Below are 18,593 nucleotides of genomic sequence, written 5' to 3' on the forward strand. Positions count from 1 at the left end.
CGACAGGCCGAAAGCAAACGTCGAGGCCCAGCATGTAATCAAGCGAAGCTCTTAGTTAGAGACACAAACAACACACGACGGAGACATTATAATTTACAGATTGTGGGAAAGTACAGCAAAACAAGAGATAGCAGTATAATTTACATCATAACCATAGTCATTGGGGATATTTACGAGATCTGTCTGATTCTTTCATCACTCTTTCAGAAGCCTGATATACCAAATTAACAGAGGCAGTCTCTCCAAACAAGATCATATAATGTTCAAGTTTCATGAGCACACGTCTTCTCTCAGTCATGTACTTTTATATTCTCAATTACATGCAACTTATTTATAGCAGCTGTTAATCAGCGCTGATTTAAGATAGCTGAAACTTGTCAGTGCTATTTTATGGCGCTGATATGGCAGGAAGACATTTTTATACCTATTTATATTCATGATTATGGCTCCTATTAGCAGTCAGCTTGTCAGCTAAGTATTCTGGAGGACATAGTCATACTGTTGTCTCCTGGCAACGTTAAACAGCCCAACCCAGATTTTGATAGTGAGTAGAATTGGGTGCTATAAAAGCTGCTCTTACCTCAGACAGGGCCTGGCATGGATCTTACGTTAGCGCATAAAACACTGCAGCAGTCGCTCTGCGTCTCCGCAGTCTCCAAGGGTTACATAATCATTCATTCATAAAACAGGACCAGCCCTGTGGGCGAACACAGACAGACAGACAGAAAGAAAGAAAGAAAGAAAGTCAAGGAGAACCCAGAGAGAGCAGGGTGAGGGCTGGTAAGTGGGTATGTCTTTTGATGACACAGCCAGATAGCATGCCGTTTTATAATGTAACACTGAAGACTGATAATGTAACACTAACAGGCTGAAGATACAGCAGTACATATAAATGTATATTATATGTCATTGGACCATCACAAGAACATCTTCAGTGCTTCTATGCACTGATTCTAGAATGATTCTACTGCACCATTCTTCTAAAAGATATTCCCTCAGTTTGTGTTCTGATGATCGTGGTGGAGAGACACCACTAAACACAACAGTCCCAAGATCTCTCATATTGTATATTGAGATCTGGTGACTGTGAAGACCATAGCATATGATTTATATCATTGTCATACTCATCCAATCATGCAGTGACCGCATGTGTGGATGGGAGCATTGTCATCCTAGAAGAGACTCATCGCCATCAGGATTGAACTCTTTCATCACAGGATAAAGAGAATCAGTCAGAATAACTTTGTGTTGGTTTGCACTGACCTTTTATTCTGAAGCGTTAATGCAAATCAACACACAGTTATTCTGACTGTTTACCTTTCTAACACTGTTTACATTACTAATAATCTATATAAGTGGACCAAAACCATACCAGCAAAACCCCCCAGCAGTGTAACACACACACATTTTCTAAGCCACTTATCCTGGGTTGCATCTGGAGCCTGGAGCCTATCCCAGCAATCATTGGGCGGAAGGCAAGAAACACCCTGGACAGGTCGCCAGTCCATCACAGAGCAGACAGACTGACATATACAGTCAAACACACACCTATAGGGGCAATTCAGCATGTCCAATTAGCCTGACTGCATGTCTTTGGACTGTGGGAGAAAACCAGAGCTCCTGGAGGAAATCCACGCAGACACGGAGAAAACAAGCAAACTCCACACTGAAAGGACCCTGGTCACCTGGCCAGGGAATTGAACCCAGGCCGTTCTTACCATGCTTTCCTGCAGTGTAACAGAGTCACCAAAAGTTTATTGTAAAACAATTGTGAAAGATGCATCCGGCAGTGTATTCTTAACCATTTCATGTAAAAGCTTCCTGCGAGGGAGCCTTTAGGAGGATTAAACTCTTCAGACATCTAGTCCCTATCACCACCACTGTGAACAACTCTGACTCTGTCTAGAACAAAGCATTTCACACCAAACCACTCTGAATGACTCTGTTTACATCTTAATGATTTAATTAGCTAAAATCTGCGGACTTTAGACCCTTTAGATCTGTGGACCCCTATAAGACATTAAGATCTGTTTATATATTTGAAGAAATCTTCAAATTTTTCTCATCATACTGACAGATTGTGTGATTCAAGCACCTTTTTCTTGATTTTTTTAATTAATTAATTAATTTATTTATTTGATTTTGTATATTTATGTATTATTATTACTCTTTTTACTATACTTGTAATGTTGGCTGAGTGATTACAAAAAATCCAGGACCTGGATGTGAGGTTTGGAGTTGAAGGCCTCTGCTCCTAGCTTCTCTCTCTGGTATGCTTGCGCTGCTCTAGTGAGGCCTTCTCTTGGAGCGCTCCAGAGGTCATTAAGAGGATTCCACACAATCCTTTCACAGAATGTTGGGTGGGATCACAGCTTATCCACTCTAAACTTACACATCTGGTGAAAGCTTTGATCAATAAAGCTTCACATGATGGGACATTTTGAAATCCTGATAATATAGATTTTTAACAGAACCCAATTGCATTTTAAAAATCTTAAAAGTCTCACATGATTTGAATGCTTCAGCAGGTAAACAGTGTAGACATTAGCTCACTGTCATGATGCCAAATATGCTGTATGGAGTGGAGTTTCTTGAGCGTGCCGCTAAACAGAGCTTGACATCAGCAGACCGTGTGTTCTTGGACCGTATGAGTGGTCAGAATGGTCTTCTGTGATATGAAGATCCAAGGACAGGAGCTCAGAACGGCTTGTTCTTAAATCATCAAAGGATAAAATATTCAGAAGGGACGTGCGCCTTGTTTTCAGCCAGCCACTGTAACGTCTTCCCTTTTCCCCCTGCCCTCTATGAGGAGCATGCCATGCATACAACATATGAGGTTATAAAACCTGATATATATTCAGTGACACTGACCCTCCTCTGACGTGATGTTGCAGTTTAATGCCGACCTTCAGAAGGATGGAAATATTTCTGAGCAGGTTTTTATTGCCATATGCAATTCTTCATTTCATTTAAAGGGCCCACAATTTTTCTCATAATTTTCTTGTATTTTTGCCCCTGAGGTCCAGCTATAATATTTGTGTGCTACCAACAATAATCAATTCATTTTTACATGACCATTATTCAACCTCTTAAACAGGCTTTTCTTGTTACTGTGCCTTTAAGACTTATATATGTAAATGAACTATATTCTGAATGGCTGATCTGTACTGTTCCTTATTCAAAACGCAGTCCTGGCTGAACTTCCTATAAGTTCAGTGTGAGTGGGCAGGGATAAACTGCTGTAGGCTGGGTAGAGCGAATTGTAAATGTGTTTTTGTGACATCACAAAGACGGTGAATTCAAAACAGGCTGTTTTTGCAGCTTTGTTCCAATACATGGACTGTATGAAGTGGGGAGTGAATTATACTTATTATAAGTCAGTGAGACTTTAACAATGTTTATGTATTACATCAAACAAAAGTTTGTTTTTCATGATATGGGCCCTTTACAGAATGAGTAAGTGAATTAGTAAAGATGTTTTTTATTTATCAAAAAGTTTGTGTGAGGAGCTTCATTTGTGAAACTTTAATGCATATCAGGGGAGGCAATATGCAGCAGCGTGAATGGAAGCAGACTGGAGGCTGAATATTTGTTTAAAAGTTGTTTAATAAAAATAAAAAAAAACAAGATAGCAAATAGATGGAAAAACATCATAAGACGCTACAATTATAAAAAATATTAAATACAAATTACATTTACACTTGCACAAGGAAGCCTTTTCCAGACTTTTTCCAGGTTTGAAACATTTTAGGTTTTGTTTTTTAGTCTTTCTTCTGTAATCCTCCTGTTGTCCACTTGAGGTCAGTCATGAGCAGAACTGACTGCCCTCACTGTTCTGCTGTTTATGAAGTCTGTCTTCCTATAACCGGCCTGCCACAGATCACGACAGAAGAGGTTATGAAATGTAATAGGTAGAGTAGCACCTACCTGATCTTCTTATTTCAACTAATTTATACTTTTAAACTTTACTGGATAATCAATCAAACACTGACCTTCTTGTAGCTCCCATGAAGCTCTGAATGCCTCCACAGAGTCTGCAGCAGGACACCAGCAGCCTGGCCAGCTTTCGTGGGTGCATTTCTACACCATGTCAAATAAAAAAAATAAAAGCTATGGTCACATTTGTTAACTGATGACCCAAACAGGATGATGAAAGAGTACAGTCGTATGCAAAAGTCTGGGCGCCCCTGGTCAAATGGCATGTTTTGTTGATTTTCTGAGTGGAAATAAGTTACACATCCTCAACATTTTAATGTACATTTTAATACACAATTACTGTTTATTTGCTGAAATTAACACATTGGGAAAAAAATAAAACAAAATGTGGCCTGTGCCAAAATTATGGCACAGGTTAGGTTTTAGATTTAATTTAATTTTTCCATTATGTTAAATTCAGCAAATAAACGGCAAATAACTATTGTACATTAAAATTTGTAGAAAAATGTCACATTTAAGTTTCCTGTAGAGGATGTGTTAACTTATTTTTACTTAGAAAATCAACAGAAACGTCATTTGAACAGAAGTTTTCAAAGTTTTTCATACATCTGTATTAGCTTCCCTGATTTTCTGCTGATCTTGTGCCTTGAATGTGTCCCTTCTAATGACTCCAGCCTTGTTATGGACAGCGGTGGGCATTAATTAGTTTACTCAAGTAACAATACCTGTAATACTACTATAATAATGCTAATATTATAATAATACTAATATAATAAAACTAATAATACTACTACAAATAATACTAATAATACTTTACTTCTACTCAAGTATATTAGTGAGTGAATGAATCTACATTTTACTCTATATAGTTACATTTTAGCCATTCTTACTTAGGTAATAACTCCTATTTGTGTATAATTTCACTGTGTTGTGGGTCACAACATCTGTACTGCTTTGCAATTGGTCACATGTCTGACTTTGGAGCTTCTGCATTTAACTTTAGGCTGACAGAATCCCAAAAATGAGAAGATCAGAGTCTAACAATCATCAGTTCCTATGCTGTGAGTAACTCAGTACTTAAGAAATATTCTGACCCAGTACTTTTATACTGCTACTCAAGCTGTATTTTGGGAAGGAACTTTTACTTTTGTTATTATTTTACCCAAATATCAATACTTTTACTTGAGTACTGATTTAGGCTACTCTGCCCACCTCTGGTTGTTGGGATAATTACACTGTGAGAATACTGTGTAAAAGGTTTCAGAGGCACTAAAAAATGAAAAATGCTATAGACATTTATTGATCTGGAGAGGGTTCTGAAGTCCTTTCTTAGGCTCAGAGTCAGAAACACATTGTCCAAATGGAGAGCAGAATCCTCTGCAGAGTGACAGCAAGTAGGGGTGGGCGATACGCCAAAAAACATCATATCATGACAACTTTCATATTACATGATATGAATCAAAATATTTTGACTCAGTGCACTAGTAGTGCTACAATTAACAAAAACTGCCAATATTCTTAAAGTAACAATATCCATGACGTGCTCAGAAGAACGTATTATTTATCATGATAAAATACTGTCATATTGCCCACCTCTAACAGTAAGTCTCTTCATCATCAATACTAGCAACACAGTGAACAACATTCTACAGATTAATTAATCATAAACAAACTAGGCTGTGCTATATCTGACTAAAGCTCAAATAATGCTCTTAAGGTTGACCACAGTAACTCCACAATAGTGGTAAAACAGGTAGACGTGTCATGCGTTAAGGGTGTTTTCATATATCAGGGCCTGATAGGACTTGTAATCACTCAAGAAAGCAGGATATCTGCTCCATGTTACAGGAGAATTTCACACCAAAATGTGAGACAAAGTCAGACTGATTCATCAGCTGGTTTTAAGGGAAAAAGGTAAAAAAAGTTTTAAAGTAGCCCTACCAGTTTAGAACTAAACACCACTTAGATGCAGGGACAGGTTCTGAAGCTGGCTGTGCATGTTTTACCTACAATAACATAATTCTACAGCAACGTGATATTTACAGTAACAGAGTGATTGGGTACCTGTGGTCTCTGGTGCTGATTTTGATGATCTTGGGGAGCAGCATCCCTTGGTTCAGAATGGCACGAGCGTTCTGTACAGAAGTTTGGCTCAGGTTGTTGAGAATTTGACAGATTGCCGTGGCCATCACAAGCTGTCCTGTGTTTGCGTAAGTCGTGGGAAGTATGGCTACCAGCTCTGGCAACACCTGTTTAACTAGACAAGATCCAAACAACATTATTAGAACAAGCTTAAGAGGAAATTAAAAGGAAAGCACTGTTGTTTTAAAATTGCTTTCCCAGCAAAATGGAAAAACTAAAGAAACTCTAACTCACATCAGAATGTGAAGCAAAAGCATTGACAGCAAAAGAGCCTGATGTGTTCATTTTAATCATCTCTGTGTTTTTTTAAAACATGGACTATATGTGACAGTAATGTTGGCGAGATATTCACTGATGTCTGAGTGGAGTTCTTTGTTGCGGGACAGGTTTTTGAGCAGACTCAGGGAGACCCTCCTCACTTCTTCCTCTCCCTCCTGGAGCATCTTCTTCACCTGCTGCAGGCCATTCTCTCTCAGCACTATGATGTGGGCTACAGCTTGCGACACCTGAGGAGGCATGTTGGAAATGATTACCTTTGAAATACAATGTGATTGCAGATTAGGTAGCATCAAAACACCAATTCACATTTCTTCGTGACAAGGATCTACAGTACTGTACAGAAGTCAGTGACCACCACTTTGTTTATTCAATTTTTAGTAAAAACAGCCATTAAGCTACAAGTTATTCATTTTTCAGTATCAGGAAAAAAGCAGAAAATATACATTTTACAGAAATTAACACCTTAAGTTGTCCACCCTACCGCCGCTTTACTCTTTCATGCAACTCACACAACTGTGTCCTCCAACAAAAGGTTTTCCCAAAGCTCTCACTGACATCATGTTCCCCTTCAGACATTCACATGAGCAACTACCCAAACACTCCTTAACAGCCCTGCAAATTTCTTTCATGTGCAGCTAAAACTACTGGAGAAGATATTTCTGAGGAGACTAGATAAAAGATAATCCACTTACATAAAGAGGGAAATAAATGAAAAACCAGGAGTTTCCAAAACTGGAGTACAAAAATGATTAAAAGATACAGAGAGAATAGGACTTCTAACACCACCAGATACACAATACTAAAAGCTTTCATCGCTGAGAGAGAGGAGAAAATCAAGCTCCACTCTTACTTCAGATGTGAAAAAAAATCCACAGCTGTTTCTGTCCATCCTTCCACTCTGAGAAGAACAACTCAACACTATGAGTCTAAAAGGATGTGTAGCTGTAAAGAAGCTGTAACTGATAAAAAGCAAATAGACAAAACAAAGAAAATCTGCACTTCAACACTGAAACTGGTCAACTATGGAGTGCGATTTTATGGACTCATGAGTCTAAACTGTAACTGAAAAAGCAACCAACTTCAAAGACGGAGCTTTGGAGGTGTGGAAAAATATCCCTGTAGATTTCTTTTCAAAAACTGAAACCAAGTCTTTTGAAAGGAATGGAAGTTGTAATAAAGGTAAATACTGAGCTAAATACTGAAAATGTGATATTACATTTAGTTGTTAAGGCTTCTGTTATTTCATGTTAAATATATGTTTTCTGCTTTTTTTCCTAACACTGAAAAATGAATAACTTATAACAATATAATAGTAAATAATAGTCATTTTCATTGGAAATGAATTAAATAAAAGGCTGGTCTCAAATTTTTGCATAGTACATTTCTTAAGTACGACTCAGTCTTTTGTGTGACCATAAATGTAAAATATTTAACTTGTGGAAAACATCAATATATTTTCACTATTTTGTAGTAAAACGTTTAGTTAATATCCAACATTAAAGTGGCTCAACTGGCTCAGTCTATGTAAACAGCAGCATGTACAGGTATTTGACTTCTGTTATTAATGAGCTCTCCTCCTTAAAGCACTATTTCAGTGTTTTTCAGTCTGGAGCAACTGCCCATTGGCTTCTATTACAAGTGTATTTTGAGACAACAGGTTTTTTGTTCTTTTTTTCATAAAGCGAGTTAAAATTCTTGTCCATGGTAATCACTCTTATCATCGCTGTCCAAAGAAAAACAAGTACCTCCATAATAGTAACTGTTTAATAGAAGGCAAAAATGTTCTTTACTTTCAGTGTACGTTAATGTAACAAGAATTTATTCAGTGATTTTGGAGCATTTCTTTTGGTCAGTTCATCATGAAATTTTCACTTTGTTACAGGCAGCTGAACAAAACAAAAAAACAAAAATGGGGATACATGGTTTTTGGACAGCGATAATATGGTACAGATGTGGCAGGTAGAGATAAGGCTGAAAAACAATGATTTGGTCTGCGAATGAAGGAAAAAAACCCAATCAGTGTATCAGTTTTTGTGGTCCACAATAAATGCGTGCAGACAGTGCAGTGCTTAGTGGATTCATTTTATAACTGGTATTACCCCTCCAGTGCCTGCAGTGAGGTTCTGCATGGCTCCTATGGCTGCCTCCTGCGTCAGCTGGCGGTTGCTAATGGCAACAAGAGACAGGTACATGCGAATGGTGATGGCACTCCACAGCCACTCAGCACCACGAGGGTTTCCCTTTTCCTCCAGCAGGGGGCAGTCTGACTCCTCATGCTAAAACGACCACCAGCAGGGGTGAGAACAGCAACACTCCAGCATAATGTTGTTTGTTTGTGCTACCAGTTATTTACACAAGCATATGTGACAAGTCATAAAATAACATTTAAGCTTTTAAGCTAATAATAATGATAATAATAATAATGCATTAAATCAATACAGTTGGTTCAACTGTGTTTCCAGTGAATCTAGAAATGAACACATTTGAAATAAAATGACTTGCATTGTCTCTCTCAGCGATTTTGGCACTCTTCATACTGAAGCAGCCAGGCGTCTGGGTCTGAAGTGCAAGACTCTGTCTGGACTCCTGCAGCACCGGCCGGAGTGCTTCAGGAAGCTCAGATTCAAACTGATAAGTCAGGTTATGCAGGATGCACACGCAGTTTTCTAAAGCCTACAAAAGAGAGACAAAACAATAGCATTCATATTCACCACAGATGGAAAAATGTTTGGCAGGCAGACCAAATAGGCTCTCTGTGGTTTCTACACAAAACCCGCACTATTATTAGAAAACACACACAAAACATTTTTCCTGAAGTTTACAATAAACAAGATTAAACAGGGTCAAAGTCTGAACTGGCAAAGAATGTGAACATAATAAGGATACCTTATCATCAGGTTTATAATCTGCAATGGTTCCACGCACATAATAAACAAGAGAGTCGATGAGACCGTTGCAATCTCTCATGGATTTACGTCCATTCGGACCAGCTGAACTTACATTCCTAAAAACCAATACAGCCACATAAGAGCACCCAAATGCATCACTTATATATTGTATAAATGCATTGAGAGAGACTTGCATATTCACAGCATAATTGCCCACAGCTATTTATATATATTCTTCACTTTCTGTATGTCCTCTGTGGAGGTTAGTCATACCTCAGGCAGCCTGTAGCATTGAGGAAAACATCAGAATCAGCCAGCAGCTCCAGTTTGGGGTCTTCCCCCTCTGAGATACCTGAACAGGGCACCAGCACGGTGTCAGTGAGTGGTTTTACTGCGTCTCTGCACAGCTGCTCCTTCAGCATGTCGTGAGAGGACAGATTCCACAGCAGCCCTGATGGGAAAGTCAACATTTAAAGGCTTGAAAGGGAATACTACTGATTTCTCAAAATGTCTACTTAATTATTCATCACTGAGATGTAAACAAGTTTATTCAGAATGACTTTATGTGAAATTCTCCTTTCCAGATCAACTGACCAACAGAATTGTTCACAGAGGTGGTGATAGGAACCAGACGTCTGAAGAGTTTAATGCCTCTGAAAGCTGCCTCACAGAACAGTATTACATAAATTGGTTATGAATACACTATCTGATGTTTGAGACATTGTTTTAGTATAGCTTTGAGGAGGTTTTACCTAAAAGAGAAAGGAGTGGTACATGCAGAATGCCGTAAGGCAAAATCCAAAGTGACACACTTTTTTTCAGATTTTACCATCATCAGCATTAAACATAAAAACTCAGAAGACATGAGTAGGTTCATTGATCATATTGAATAGTAAATAAAATGGCTATATTTGTGTTGTAGACATTGCAACCCCTGGTTCCCATCACCACCACTGTAAAGAAATCTGAGTTAGTATGTTTCTCTAGAATACAGCATTGCATGTCAAATCACTTTGTTTACATCTCAACCATTGAATTATGAGAAATTATAAAAAACAGGTGGAATTCTCCTTTAAAAAGACACCACCAGCCAACTCCAGGAGAAACTACTACCTGGACTCATGGAACCACCAAAGATCTGCACTCTTTTAGACAACAAAAACTGATATTTCAAAAGTTACCCCTGGTCAAATGACATGTTTTGCTGATTTCCTAGGTGGAACTAAGTTACACATCAGTACAGACATAAAATTCCTATTTATTTGCTGTGGCTTGTACAGAAGTTATTGCACATTTGGATTTTTTTTCAATCGTGCTCTAAAAATTGCAGAAATATAGCACATGTGAGTGTGTTCTTTGTGGAGTAAATCAACAAAACATGCCATTTGACTACAGTGTTTAAATTTTGCATACAACTGTAAACAACAGTTTGTCATTTCATGTCAGAAGCCAGATATGCAAGTCTAATTGAGTATATTAAAGCAAACGTGCAATTTAAGAAATGCAGTTTGGACGATGCTAACTGGCACAGCGCAAACTTGCATTACTTGTTATTTTCATTAGTTTGCAGCTTCAGTGCAAACGTAGAAGGGCAAACATAAGATACCAAACATGTTTTGGGTCATTTGCCTCCACTTAGGGTAAGGAGGAGAACTGTGTAGACATGTTTGATTTTTTGCCAAACTGATCTAGTCATTTCATTCTTGTTACTCATAACCGTTCAGATGTCGACCAAAACAGGCAAAAACAAATTAGAGTGCACAAATTCCTTTTAACCACTCACACTGGCCAAACCAAATAGACTGAATATCAATAATTCATGATTTTCCAGCAAAATCCACTGATCTACAGAATGTGCAGATTAAATAAAACAGCAAAAAGCTTGTATGAAGCTTGTGAAGCCCTTCACCCTGTATCAGCTAAGAGTAATCTCTGAATAGAGAGTTAACTACTGCTAGCAGTAATTATGGAGGACAGGCAGGCTTCTAAGGCAGTGGGATCAGCAGGTATCCTGTGGTGCTTCTGAGCTGCTGTGCAGGGCTATAATTCTGAACCTTAGTTTGGACGTTGTGAGGAGCACGCTCTTTTGAAGCTCGGACTGTAAGGATTAGACATTTGTATTTGATGCCTGTTGTGACTCGAAGCTGGATAATCTGACAAAAGTATGACATGAAAAAGATGCACTCAACTGGAGAAACGGCATTCTTTATTTTCTGCTGACACAGTAGTATATGAAAGAAGACCCAATAGTAAAAGAAGTGCAGTAGTCCAAGCTTTAGATGAGGATTTGAGCAGTATGGGTGGTCAGCAATGGTTGCGATATTTTAGAAGAACACAATGCACAATCCTGTATTAAATAATAAGCTGCTCAGAGAAGTAGCAAACCATTCAAGACAACTCGTTCTTTGCAGATGTGCACAATGGATGGATGGATGAATCCAGAACTGCAGTCAACAGCATTCAGCATTCAGGCAATCTCAGTTCATATTTATACTGACTAGTGATGTCTAGAAATGTATTTACTAAGATACTGACTCCAAAGTGTATTATCGCTATAGGTTTTTTGTCTTGAAACAAACTGGACACTACAAGTCTCTACAAATTGTTTTTTTTGATGATCATGAAATTTTGGTTTACAATAAATTGCATTATAATAAATTGTGATAAACAACTTAATAGTCTTTTTTGTTAATTATATGCAGTTATTAAAGTACTAGCCTAAAGTGGCTAAATCAGCTGATTAGCTATCTTGCTTTCTAGCTATTGATACTTAGTAGGTCCCAACTGACGATGGAAACAACTTGAGCTCAAATAAACAAACATTACTCACTGCTGCCCTCTAAAGGTGTTAACAATCATCAAATAAACAAACATTACTCACTGCTGCCCTCTAAAGGGTTTCCTCAACAAACAATAACCAAACATTACTCACCGCTGCTCTCTAAAGCTGTTATTACCAAACATCTAATAAACAAACATTACTTGCTGCTGCCTTTTAAAGGTTTTTCTCAACAAACATTAACCAAACAAACATTACTCGCTGCTGCCCTCTAAAGGGTTTTCTCAACCAACATTAAACAAACATTACTCACCACTGCTCTCCAAAGTTGTCATTAACAAACATCAAATAAATAAACATTACTCGCTGCTGCCCTCTAGAGGTGTCAGAAGGTAGAACTTTGCTGTAAGGCCCATGACGGGTCTCAATAAGTGTTTGTGTTTTCATTGATTCACACGCATTTGCCTCAAACTAAAAACCCAATCCACATGCTGTCTGTCATGTCATAAATATATGATAGTAAAAAGTAACAGCTGTGGAAAATAATTGTAATCGACTCAAATAATCATGCTCTGGTGATCATGTAAAAATGTCTAGAAAACACATTTAAAAATCTGGTGACTGACCGGTGATCTGTCGTCGCATCTCGATGTTCCGGTTTACACTGAGCAGGCGCAGGATCACAGCAACACCATCACAGTCTTTCACCTCCATTTTGTTTTCGGTGTTCTCAAAGACAGCGTTTCGGAGTGCTCCTGTGGCGGCTTGTTGCAGCTCTTCATCCTCAGAGTCCAGCAGCTTCAACAGCTTTGGGATGCCATCCTGGTGCAACAGCTGAAGAAAGCACAGACGAGAGAATCAGAGACTGTATTACCGTCCAAAAACACAAAAAAATCACTTCAAGATATAACTTCAGACGTCAATTCTGGATTTAAGAAATATGAAAATGTTAAAGTTTTAGTTCAATCTGTAGTAACAGTTTAATTACTTGTAAAGGGTTGAATTCAGCAGACTTATAGGGCGATATTACTTACTGTTTTCTTAGCATCTGCACTGCTGAAGCACTGGTTTTGTATGAACTTTGCAGCAGTCAGCTGCCTTTCTGTGTTCTCCTGAGAAAGGTCATTCACAGCCGTCCTTATTGTCATCTCTGCACCCTGCTTTCCCCGTCTTTCTCACACACACACACACACACACACACACACACACAATATTTTCACTTTTTAAACAAAATGTCTTTGATGTAGGTACATAAAGCCAAAGTTTGTGGCTTAGAGTACATAGTGTCTTTGGTTGTTGTGGTTATCATTGGTGATAAAAAAAAAAAAAAGATTTTTTTTGCTCGAACTATGAAATCGGCAATTAACCAACTTATTTTTTTTATTTTGTCTGATCTGTCTTTCAGTTTTATGAGGTAAATAAAGTGAGGCAGGTAAGGGTACTCACTCTGTCTCTGAATGCTGCTGCTTCACCTTTACCAAAATGGTGTTGCATAACTATGAATGACTCATTGTGCTGGACAGCCAGCTGCCTCTTACTTTTAATGTAGCACTTTTTGAGTCATGTTATGTAAATTCGACTGATTTATTGAGAAATTTAAACTGAGAAATTTAAAACACCAGTTTGGCCCATTAAAAAGTGAATAATGTTGTTTATATTGCAAACTTGGCTAATAGAAAGTGATTGAATGAAATGTGTGTTTCATGTGTTCATTTAACCAACATAAACAAAAATTTGGCTATTGATCAACCAGGCTGTAATATAGAGAAGCAGAGAAAAAGTGGATTCTGAACTTTCAGTCGATCCCACATTTGTGTGTCTAAGGAGAGGTGGAGTTTACTATAATTTGAATCTGAGAAAAAGTTACTGTGAACTAATTTTCTGCAAAGAAAAATACTCTTTTCCCATTTTTTTGTGATAAAAAACAGAAAAAGTCAGTGCACTCTCAAACCTGTCAATACAGAATACAAATATAATTACTTATAGAACTAGCAACATAATTAATATGTAATTACATATATAAATTCACACAAAAAGGTAAAATTACTGATCTTTTTAAACAGCAGTAGCTGAAGCCTTACTTTACAGTGTTAACCCTTGCTTGTCGCTTGGCCTTGGGTTCTTCAGCCACTGCCAACCCGTTTGTGTACACCTCAACGTTGAGCTGTGAAGCAGTCTGCGAAGGGCGTCTGCTTGCTGTCTCTTGTTGCTCCCACCCATCACGAACCAGCCAGGACAGATCCTGAGATCCATACAGCTCCTCTCTAGGCTGACTGAATGATCTCTGCACCTGCTGCCTCTGCAAAAACACCTGATGCTCAGATCTGAAGGGGGTGATGTGTGGGCCCTCAGGCAGGAAGACATCATCCAAAGGGTCATCCTCATAGATGGGCTTGCTGGGAAGCTGCAGCGTAGCAGACCTGCCCGACACGAACGGCCGAGTGCTCTTGAGCGTCTCAGAGTGGGCATAGTGCTGTGAAGGGACAGTCGTCTGGAGGTGGTCAGCAGAAAACACTGATCGCATCGCAGGCAGTGTAAAGGCTGCCGACCTCCAGTAGAAGCTGTTTCCAGACGAGCCATACCTTAACGTCCCATAGCCCCCATTAAACTGAGGGAGCTCCAGACTCGGCCAGTGAGAAACATCCACCCTTCTCACTGGCTTAATTGACTCTGAAGCAAAAGATGAGGCCTGTGGCAGAAACAGGTTCATGATCATTTAAATCAGAGCCTTTAAAAACAGCTAACATTTGAATATTTGTAGGATTAGATCCACTAGCGCTACCGTGAGAAAACCTTGTATTCAAAGTGGTAAGATTACAGAGTGAGATCGTACTTTATTCAAATAACTCTAGAGCATTTCTATTGGTCCATTCACCAGGAAATGTCCACACAATGTAAATGTAAATTCAAATGGTGTAAAAACAAAAGTGATGAAAATTTTGAAAGGAAGATGGCTGTACCTTTTCTTGACCATTTCTGATTGATGTGCTGGTTGCAAGTTGGCCACTAGACAGGCTACCTGAGAAGAACAAAGAATCTGTTGAGCCACCAAAATAGAACCGTCAGCCTCACTCATTTGTACAGTACTTTTGTCTAACACTTATTCTACATCCTCCTGCTTTGTTCCACACTTTCAATAATGCATGGGTGTGACAGTCTCTGTCCTAAAACGTGAAATAAATACACTATCCTCCCCATTAACTGTGTATACACAGGAGTTTGAACTCGCACTGTTGGATAAGCAAAGGGAACAAGACAAATCCAACACCGACTAACAGGTGAGTTAAACTGAAGTGGTGTCCATTTCCCTCTTTGACCGACTTTATAGAAGAGCAACTAAAGTTTTTATAGGAATGTAAGCGCAGACAGGGCTTTTTTTGGTCTGAAGTACCTCAGGCAGAAGTGAGTTTTAGCCCGAAACCGACAGTCGTCGCTCACCTTTGAGAGCCGGCCCCTTTCCTTTCCGGGAGAGAGTAAGCTGCTGCACTTGCTGCTCCACTCGGCAGCGCCGGTGGCTCACCGAGCGGGCGAGCCTGTCCTCGGACGGCAGGGCCAGAGTCGAGTCGTCGGGTTTGACCGAGTCCTGAAGGGACAGCACCGTCCTCATGTAGAGCGACTCCTCCGCTGCCATAGTGTCCCTGCTTCTCTGAGGAAATCCGGCCACAAGCTTCCCAGTCTTTGTGCGTCAGGTGTTTTTTTTTTCCCCTTTCTTCTTTTAGGGCGTGGTCTCTGTTGCTACTAGAGGGCGTGGTTACGGACAACTGGAAGGTTGCTGTGGCAACCAGAGGGCGTGGTCTCCAAGGCGTCACCTTACAGCTCGTGCTACTGCGGCGTAACTAAACCTGTTGATCTGGGCCAGATATCAATAAACAGAGGGAGTACAGCTACACTCAGGCACTCAAACACTCTCAGTTCAATTAAACATTAACCCCAGTGAAAAAAGGGGGAGGTAGATACCAAGTGGAGTAAGAGTGAAGCATGTGAAAAAAAAGAAACTGTTTGTTGGGCACTCACATTATTCTCTTTTCAGGATCCTTTAGTGTGAGATGTGTGACCAACAGCAAAGCAGCCCAGGTGCTTCCATAATGTGTAATCTGACTAATAATGTACTTTATAACCAGTTAGTTAGTCAGGTAAACACACCTTTGTTGGTCTATGATTGAGGACAATCCCACTAATTTGAAACCGGGCCTGCATGGTAGTCACAATGTTGGCCAGCAGGGGTCAGCACTGTAGAGCAGCGGAAATAGAGCACATATTCCAGCCAAATCAAAAGCTCTGAGTATTTCAGTTGGAGTACTAAGATGGTAACGTTGTTTCTGATACCTGTGGAGTACACGGTATATTAAATGCAGGCTACACTGTCTGGTAAAAAATAACAATGCCCCAAACACGTTTTCTAAAGTTCACGTTTGGACTATATTAACATAATTGTTCTATAATTATTCTGACAATTATAAAAAGATATGGATTCAAAATTATAGATGCACTATAGCTTGGCCACAGTGGTCCAACTTATATGACTATGGCAGCCATTAAATACAACCCCAATTCCAAAAAAGTTGGGATGCTGTGTAAAAATAAATGTGAATAAAAACAGAATGCAATGATTTGCAAATCTCATAGACCCATATTTTATTCACAATAGAACACATATCAGATGTTGAAAGTGAGACATTGGGACAGAGACAACAAAAAGCTGGAAAGTGGTACTAATAAAAACAGCTGGAGGAGCAATTTGCAACTAACTTATATGACTGGGTATAAAAAGAGCATTTTACAGAGGTGGAGTTTCTCAGTAGCAAAGATGGGCAGAGGTTCACCGATCTGCAAAAAACTGCATCTAAAAATTGAGGAACAATTTCAGAAGAATTTTCCTCAACGTAGAATTGTGAAGACTTTGGAAATCCCACTATCTACAGTGCATAATATCATCAAAAGATTCAGAGAATCTGGAGAAATCCCTGTACCCAAGGGACAAGGCCGACAGTCAAAATTGGATGCTCGTGATCTTCAGGCTCTCAGGTGGCACTGCATTTAAAACAGGCATGATTCTATACTGGAAATCACTGTATGGGTTCAAGCTTTATCATGCAAAGAAGAAGCCATATGTCAACTCGATCCAGAAACGCCACCACCTTCTCTGGGCCAAAGTTTTTTAAAATGGAGGCAAAATGGAAAACTGTTCTGTGGTCAGATGAATCAAAATTTGAAATTCTTTTTGGAAACCACAGATGCCGTGTCCTGCAGACTCAAGAGGAGGGACCATCCAGCTTGTTATCAGCGCACAGTTCAACAACATGCATCTCTGATGGTTTGGGTTTGCATTAGTGCCTATAGTGTGGGCAGCTTACACATCTGGAAAGGTACTATCAATGCTGAACAGTGTATAGAGGTTTTCGAGGTTTTTGAGGTTTTAGAGCAGCATATACTCCCATCCAGACAATGTCTCTTTCAGGGAAGGTATTGCATATTTCAGCAAGACAATGCTAAACAACACACTGCATCCATCACAACAGCATGGCTTTGCAGAAGAAGAGTCCGGGTGCTGAACTGGCCTGTCTGCAGTCCAGACCTTTCACCAATTGGAAACATTTGGTGCATCATTAAACAAAAAATCTGGCAAAGAAGACCCAGGACTGATGAGCAGCTAGAATCATACATCAGACAAGAATGGGACAACATTCCTCTCCCAAAACTCACTCCAGCAATTGGACCCCTCACTTCCCAGACATTTACAGACTGTTGTTAAAAGAAGCGGGGATGCTACACAATGGTAGACATGGGCCTGTCCCAACTTTTTTGAGATGTGTTGCTGCCATCAAGTTCTAAATGAGTTAATATTTTTCATGAAATGGTAAAATGTCTCACTTTCAACATCTGATATATGTTCTATGTTCTATTGTAAATAAAATATGGGTCTATGAGATTTGCAAATCATTGCATTCTGTTTTTATTTACATTTATTTAGATTTTACACAGCGTCCCAACTTTTTTGGAATTGGGGTTGTAGATCCACAGTCATATTTACCTGATTTCTGGCTGAAATTTGCTAATGTACTTCCACCTGATAGTCAATCTGTTTTTTGTGGGTGTATTGGTGTATTGGTCCTGGGATCCCTCTTGTATGTGGTGGATCCTGTGGTGCCTAATTCCTCTTGATGTTTCAGTCTGGATGGTCATAATCAGTCAATGTGGTCATCATCACTCAGTGTGGTCATCGTCAGTCAGGATGGTCATCATCAGACAGAATAGTCATCATTGTCAGTCAGGATGGTTGTCATCAGTCGGAATGGTTATCATTAGTAAGTGTGGTCATCATTAGTTCGTGTGGTCATCATCAGTCGGGATGGTCATCATTAGTTAGTGTGGCCATCATCAGTCAGGATGGTCATCATCAGTCAGTGTGGTCATTGTCAGTCAGTATGGCTATCATCAGTCATTGTGATCATGATCAGTCAGGATGGTCATCATCACTCAGTGTGGTCATCATCAGTCATTGTGATCATGATCAGTCAGGATGGTCATCATCAGTCAGTGTGGTCATCATCAGTCAGGATGGTCATCAT

The 18,593-nt window shown here is 39.3% G+C and overlaps 1 protein-coding gene across 1 annotated transcript; it reads right to left on the minus strand.

Annotated features, from left to right (window-relative positions):
* Positions 1–3,699: 3,699 nt before the first annotated feature.
* pkp2 (plakophilin 2) lies at positions 3,700–15,854 on the minus strand. Its single transcript, XM_036576663.1, has 13 exons — positions 15,463–15,854; positions 14,985–15,043; positions 14,106–14,713; positions 13,059–13,194; positions 12,651–12,858; positions 9,519–9,696; positions 9,244–9,361; positions 8,860–9,030; positions 8,457–8,633; positions 6,431–6,584; positions 6,001–6,193; positions 3,993–4,080; positions 3,700–3,870 (listed from the first exon to the last, which is right to left on the minus strand). The coding sequence occupies exons 1-13, from the start codon at positions 15,653–15,655 to the stop codon at positions 3,802–3,804; spliced, it is 2,352 nt and encodes a 783-aa protein (XP_036432556.1). The 5' UTR covers positions 15,656–15,854; the 3' UTR covers positions 3,700–3,801.
* Positions 15,855–18,593: the final 2,739 nt, after the last annotated feature.

Source organism: Colossoma macropomum, unplaced genomic scaffold, assembly GCF_904425465.1.
Source record: "Colossoma macropomum unplaced genomic scaffold, Colossoma_macropomum, whole genome shotgun sequence".
Lineage (NCBI taxonomy): Eukaryota > Metazoa > Chordata > Actinopteri > Characiformes > Serrasalmidae > Colossoma > Colossoma macropomum.